General features: G+C 34.0%; 1 protein-coding gene across 3 annotated transcripts; it reads right to left on the bottom strand.

Moving 5' to 3' along the window:
- Window positions 1–6,555, bottom strand: LOC101257428 (myb family transcription factor PHL7). 3 transcript variants are annotated; one of them, XM_010314573.4, is made up of 8 exons: window positions 5,997–6,196; window positions 3,146–3,250; window positions 2,587–2,797; window positions 2,161–2,237; window positions 2,010–2,052; window positions 1,805–1,862; window positions 1,521–1,593; window positions 1–727 (listed from the first exon to the last, which is right to left on the bottom strand). In XM_010314573.4, exons 3-8 carry the CDS (start codon window positions 2,714–2,716, stop codon window positions 197–199), a joined length of 912 nt encoding a protein of 303 aa, XP_010312875.1. In that variant the 5' UTR covers window positions 2,717–2,797; window positions 3,146–3,250; window positions 5,997–6,196; the 3' UTR covers window positions 1–196. The 3 variants fall into 3 exon arrangements, with proteins under 3 accessions (XP_010312875.1, XP_010312876.1, XP_004250431.1); XM_010314574.4 differs by lacking the exon at window positions 3,146–3,250 and adding an exon at window positions 3,573–3,672 and having other exon boundaries at window positions 5,997–6,132; XM_004250383.5 differs by lacking the exon at window positions 3,146–3,250 and having other exon boundaries at window positions 5,997–6,555.
- Window positions 6,556–7,351: the final 796 nt, after the last annotated feature.

The raw sequence follows: 7,351 nt of genomic DNA, 5'->3' as shown, positions 1-7,351 counted from the left end.
TTCACAACTTCAAACCTCTAAATGATAAAGAAAAATCCTAAAGTTTAAGGCTCTCATTAAACAATATTACTACATGAGAATAAACCACATTTAATCCATACCACATTCAGTAAGCAAAGTAGCTTCTGTCACCAAATCACAACATATATTTTCACACTACATAAGAGCAGTTAAATTGAAGTCCATGGAGTAGTAACTATATGTTGCTTCCACGAACATTTGGTCCTTCATTGCCAAGAGACAACCCTGATGAGAGATTGAATTGCTCCCTCGCCACGAAAACAGGATTTGGTTGCTCGTATCGTGAGCTCAAGCTCGACTCTAATATCTGGTGCGGCAGTAGCATATCTGCTTTTGTAAATGTGCCCACTCTTTGTTTCTTTGATGACCTTTCACCTTCAGAGCTATTTATTGGTGAAGTCTCGCGGCAACCAGAATCAGGAGTAAGAGGCTCATGTTGCGAGGAGAATGATTGATCAATAGAAAGGCTCTTGCTACGGCCATGCTCTTGTACAGACGTATCAATATGAGGAGACTCAGATGTTGGTGCAGGAGTCCCTGGATCAGTCCGGTTATCGGAATCTAGACCATTGTCACCTGCTGCTGAAGGAGTCACCCCAGAATCAGGAACTTCTGAGAGAACTCCACTGAGCCGCTGTTGTTCTTCTATTATCTTCTTCAAGTACTTCCCTTGTGCTTCAATTCTAAGTTGTAGCTGTCTTTGAACCTGTAAGGGTAAGAAAGGAAGTAGGTGAGAACAAGTAACCTTCAAAATCCCTAAGAATTAATTATAACTTTCAAAGGGAACTCTTGTTGGAGGGTGTGTTCTTTCATAGGTCCCTCACAACTTCCTGTTTAACAAACTGATGATATGAGATGAAATCAAAATGAAACAAGTTATCCTCATACAAATATCAGTTTGCCCAATAAAGAGTCCTGGTAGATTTCAAGGGAAATGTTTGAAGATGCAACTAAAAGGCCACTTCATTTGGTAGCAATCTCCATAACCATAAGTATGTGCTACGTCCATCAGAAACAAAATATGTGATTTAGGTGTGGTACGTAGGAAAATGGATAGTTAATTACTTTACATGTTCTCATCTGAAATGGAATGTTTAAACCAAAAGAATCTAAAATGGAATGCAACAAGTAAAAGATCTTCTTTCATGTCTACAACGGATAGTATAGAGTATATATGACAACATTTGAAGACTAGAGAAATTCAAACCAAAGATGAGAAATTTAAGCCTCAATTAATGTATTAATGGGAAGTAACAGAAGAAACATCTTTCACACGCATGTTTGTTTCAATGGAAAGTTTAAAATAAAAGTAGAGTTAATAATAGGTTAAAATCAGGTGCGAAAATCTCCTTAAAAAAATGGCAACTGTGAAAAGACACTCTCAAATAGGTAGAAAATAACTTGCAATCAAATGGTGTGTTTCACTTTGTCTCATGCTTTAATTATCCAAAAACATTAAATGCATTCAAAATGTGTACAATAAGTCCAGGAGAACATACCTCCAGTTGCTCGTGAAGTCTCTTTTGGACCTCCATCTGCAGTTTTAGAGCCTCATTTATCTGCACACCAGTCCTAGAAAAGAGAAACAGTTCACATTATTAAAATCACAAAAAGTACAACAGTTTTAAGAAGATTTTTCAGCTAAAAAGGCAAAGATTATTCAAATTTAGAATGCATAGGCACTAGTGGGTGTATACAGAAAATTAGTGTGAAACTGTAAATTATGAGACATTCAAAGCTTGCAACTTCATAAACTACCAGCAAACAGGGATAATCTACTCACGATGAACCATCCAAACTGGAAAGCATGTCTCCTGATTCTTTCTTGTCAGATTGTTTCCCTTGTAATCACAATTGCAGGCAAAAAATTATATCAAAAAGTGTTACTGGAGGATCATCAAAATCACCACATTTTCAAAGGAATTAAGCCTCTTTTAAAGCTTTAATAAATAAACGTAGTTGAAATTTAAAATTCTAAAGGACCCTACCATCAGAAGAGGAATCTGGGAGGTATTTAGCAAGCCGATATTTCTGAATGAACAGGCAAATAATGCAAATCAGTAACTAAAATGAATTATTTCAATTTAAAGAAAGCATGAGTCACAGTTGGTTCTGAATATTTTTCTGCAGCATGTATACCTGTAAATGGCTTTTTACATGGTAAATTGTTAGGCCTTGCACACCCATGACTCTAAGAACACCTTTAGGGGTAGCCCCTGAATCAAAAAAAGAAATAATGTCAGAACGAATAAATGATCAAAGCCCAAATGTGGAAATACAGAATCACCCCTGCTGCTGATTATTTATTGATATGGAGTTTTCTGTGTACTGCATGCATCTAGAGAGCATAAAAACTGATTAATGGAAAAATATAAACACACAAATTATTATGGGAAAGATCACAATTATTTATGCTCTACGTAACTGCATTACTATATTGTTCAAAGAATAGAGTAGAGGATGTCTGCCTCGATAGCAACTCAAACAAGGATCCTTTTACCTCGGAGCTTTTTTATTTATTCTTCACATAAAAAAGAAAAAACACAATTAAACTTGAGATCTTACGGTCTGGGCCACCAAGTTGTGCGACGGCATCAACGAAACGTTCATGTAGCTCATGGGTCCAACGTAACCGTTGCTTTGAAGCAAGACTAGGATTGTTATTGAGGTTGTTTCCTTCATTCGCTGGGTCCATTGTGCTGCCACCGCAATATAATATGACTATATGTCACTGTAATGTTTTTGTGAACTAAGCTTGAACAAGGACGCCTTTAGCCTGATATGCGCACAAAAATCAAAAGATAAACACACACTAGAACATATCTTTTGTTATAGTTTTAGTAATTCTTCCATCAACTAATTCTCTAGTAAACATTCATCAACACTGGGTGGAATTTAGTCACTGAGATGTGCTATCTAATCATTATGTTCTGTGAAAATGTAAATCTTAGAGAACTTTACTCGGTTGACCTTACAAATGATAAAATACCACAGCCAGTGTATTTAGCAGCATCTAATATTTTCACATCATGTATTACATATATAGATAATATCTAATGATTAGCAGCATCAATATATTTTTTCTATTTTAACGAAGGTGGTGTCTGGACCAGCTTGCCCACACCTCAACTATTACACCAGGTACATGCTAGGTCCCATGGTCCCACCCGCCCAGCTCTCCAACTAAGACCATCTGGGCTTACACAGATGGGAAGAAATCACATAGGACCTGTTTGGAAATAACTATAATTACTAGGATAGTAATATCACATCTAAGTAATTATGCAGAGTAAAAAATAAAAGTTACATAACCTGTTTTTGCCATAACACATAAATCATACTTGCAGTGTCATGTTGGGTTGCACATGTGTAATTACATAGTTGATATGCTTATACTTTTAACTAAATAAACTTTATAAAAAGGTAAATACACTTTTTATGTTGTTGTTGTTGTTGTGTAAATAAGTTCCAATGTATAGTAAAAGTATGTGTTCATACAAAATATTTTTGATGAGAAAAGAAAAACTTTGAAAAGTCACAAGTGTAACTACCACCAATTCTTTGCCCCCATGGAAAATGGATTGTGTAATTACTTCCCTCAATTACACCGAATTCCATGCTGTCCAAACAGTGCATAACACCCAATTACACCTAAATTGAATGTACAAGGTTAGCTTTACAAACAAGCCCCTAGTGTTCTTGCCTCCACTAGGATTTCATATCTTCACAGAAAGAAAATCATAGCTAGATCAATTTTCTTAATCTATCACGAATATTAGGATGTATAAATTTGATGGGTATCTTTCCACCCTATAATGACAAGCAACGACTAGCCAGAGTCAAAGGAAAAACACAACTTTCCACACATCTTTAACAACAAGTGGAAAAGAACAGTGTTCACACAACTTATAGAGAAGTCATAGTGAGTGTTCTGCAGATATGCATGAAAGTCTATATTCCTAAACATCAATAGTAATTTACCTGATTCTGAAGTGTGATATTGAGGAAAATAATTTATTACCAAGTTATGCAGAATGAACAGAGAAAACTGGGCTATTCAGTATGCAATACATGGTTTGCTGGGTTTATGAAGTTTCACATTACAAAAAAGGGTAGAATCAGTTTCTACGCAAAATGATGGATTTTGGTTTCCGAAAGCAAGAAAATAGCTAAAACTGAAGACTAGACAGAATCGGCATTTAAAGTCAAACGATTCTTTGTTTAAGTTCAACAATAAAGTAAAGGAAATTATCCTGCTCTCCATGTACATACACAACATGGAAGAAAGAAAACTGAAATACGGCGGGAGAAATGAATGTGAAGTTGGTTGAAACATGAGGTCTCAAGTTCAAATACCAGCAAAGACAAAAACACTAGGTTATCTCTTCTCATCTGTCCTAGCCTTGGTGGACAAATTGTACATGTGTTGGTGGGAGGTGGCATGTATCCCTGGAATCAAGGTGCACGAAAGCTAGCCTCCCAGACATCATAGTAACCCAAAAAAAAATGTGAATTGAGAAAATAAACATGTCAAGGGAGAACTTCTGCTCTGCTCAGCCAAAAAAAGTATCACTTCAATACTACACGCAAATATCATTAAGTACTTCTATCTAAAGCATTATCTGTATTATAATTGTCTCTCAAGCTGGAAATTGAAAACATGATCTCATGCATGAAGGAACAAGAAACTAGAAAAGGTGAAATTTTGGAAGTATTAAAGTTGTTGTATACGTTGCTGGAGAAACTTAATAAATGGCAAGCTCAAAACTATTAGCACTTGAACAATAATCTCAGTAAAATTAACATATGATATTTTGATAAGCTTTCAATATACCCAGCATCATTGAAAAAAGCAAGTACATGAGTTACTAACACATCATTCAACCTTTGTTGTAACTTTAGTCGCAACACAATTATGAAGCAGCACCTCTGCAGACATGATGATACTCAACAGGCATAAAAACCATGTAATTCCAAATTCCCTTCATCTACTTCAAATACACTGTTTGATCTAAAGTTGTGTATTCCATTTCGGATGCATGAGTTTGAATAATAAGCTAATGTAAAGGAGAAATAACAAAAATAATATATAGGAAAGTACTATTGATGTCGAAAAGACCTGCACAATAGAAGTGCTTTCAATAAATCCGACGTTACCACCAAGCATTCAAAGTTTCCAACAGCCCAAAGATTAGCTTTCAACTATCTATCAATAATTAACTCATCATTAAGGAAACATTCTCAACCCTTTATGAAAAATGGAAACTGCATAATTTAGCAAACTTCGATAAAGAATTTCCTAGAACAACTAAAGATCTCCCCTTTTTGTACCTACTTCTATATATTTAAAGCTTATACCACTACTACCTCAAGAAACTCAACAACAGAAGCTAAAAATCTCTGAATATAAAAGATCCTTTCATTTCACTAGCTTGGCAACATGAAAGTAACTTAAAAGATATCATTTCAGTTCCACCATGCTAGTCAGCTCCTCCACCTTATCAAAAGCAACCCTAGTTACATGTGTACAAATCACACACCAATTCCGATAATTCAAAACCAAAACTTCATTGTAGAACTCCTACCATAAAACTCAACCAATTTTCCTTCAAATTCAGCTAAAATGGAAAAAAATTGTTGAAGAAAGCACACGTATCATTACAGAAGAATAGAATTTCTCAATACTAAAAACCCTTTCCATTTCAGCTACAAGACGAAACATAAACATTTTTCACCTTCCATAGCTCAGAATCGTACTAGTCAACTCTATAAACGATAACCCTAGTTGTATATGTATCCCAAACAAATCCGCATATTGGGATAATTCAAACCATAAAACTTCACTTTAAGCTCCCACAGAGCAAATTCCCCCATAAAACTCCACAAAATTCACCAAAATTTGCATCAAATTTAGCTAAAAATGACAACAAAAAAAAGGAAGAAATAAATAAGCGATCTTCACAAGAAAAACTTACAGTAACGAAGAGAGCTGAAAAAGATGAATCTTCGTTTTCCTCTTTGATGAGATCTTCGAATTCGATCCTCTCCCTTCTTCTTCTGAGTGCAAAGTGAATTTTACTTTTTTTAATTTTCTGATATATTCATTTTTTCATGAAAAATTAAAAAAAAGAATTACGAATAGGTCAAGATAGGTCAGTTGCTTGTGCCCGTAAGACTGCCCGTGCTGTCCGAGGTCAAGAAGAACATTTTGATAAGTAGTCCTTCTTTTTCTTATTAAGGAAAAATATATTTAATCTACTGTTCCGATTTATAATATACGAGAGTTAAATCGTTTAATTTCAATGGATATTTATTTATAAAATTTATATGCGATCAAAATATTTAAATTATATACAAATAAAGATAAATTTATTTAAATCTTAAATTCTAAAATATGTCACATAAATTGAGATGGAAAAAATATATTATATTCCATAATTAAATGTATAATTCCTTAGTTATATGTAGTAATAACCACGCATTCACTATATTTTCATTTATCTCGCAAAACTCATAATTTTCTCACACATTCTTAAAAGGTTGTCAATATGTTTAAAGTAGTATAAATAGGAGTATAATTGAACACACTCGAATATATTTGGAAGAATAATAAAAAATTTCCTCTCTTTTTCTCTATTTCTATTATATTCATTTTCTAATATGTAACGACCCATTAGGTCGCTTTCAGAGTTAGAACTATTTTGACTCTTCTCGTAAACTTTTTAATATTTATGAAATTTCGGGTCTAGGACAAAAATATAGCAATATGAGTGTTGTTAGTTTCGAAAAATTATTGTGATTATGTATTTGAATAGATTGCTTTGAGTTGGAACTTCAACAAAAAAGGAAGGCTAAAGTCCTGAAGTGATTGTTCGATAAATTGAGACAAATCGATTTCTAAACCTTTGTCAAGTGTATGAAATGTGTATATTTATTGTGGTATGTGTTTGGGAGTACTGGGACTTGGTGAAGGGTAGACTTGTCCACCATGATTAATGCTAATGATGAAAAGGGATAATAAAAGACAATGTGATTAATTATTTCTGTGTGATGGGTCGAGAATGGTACAAGTATGAAGTTTATTATTATAGAATGTGGATTGTAATCCGAGAATGCAAAGCATATGGACATTAGCTGATATACTATTTACTTGATTTATTGTGTGTGATTCTTTTCTTTGTTGAGCCTGTATAATTGTGATAATTGAGGTGATTATATGTAATAGTGACATTTGATTTATTGAGATGTTGTGTCATCCCCTTTATTTGATATCATATTGTACACATGCATTGACATGAGTTTTGGATATGAATAAAGGTCTAACATGTGG

The sequence above is a fragment of the Solanum lycopersicum genome, chromosome 11 (genome assembly GCF_036512215.1).
Source record: "Solanum lycopersicum chromosome 11, SLM_r2.1".
Classification (NCBI taxonomy): domain Eukaryota; kingdom Viridiplantae; phylum Streptophyta; class Magnoliopsida; order Solanales; family Solanaceae; genus Solanum; species Solanum lycopersicum.
The sequence above is the reverse complement of the archived record's forward strand: the minus strand, read 5'-3'. Positions and strand labels throughout refer to the sequence as shown.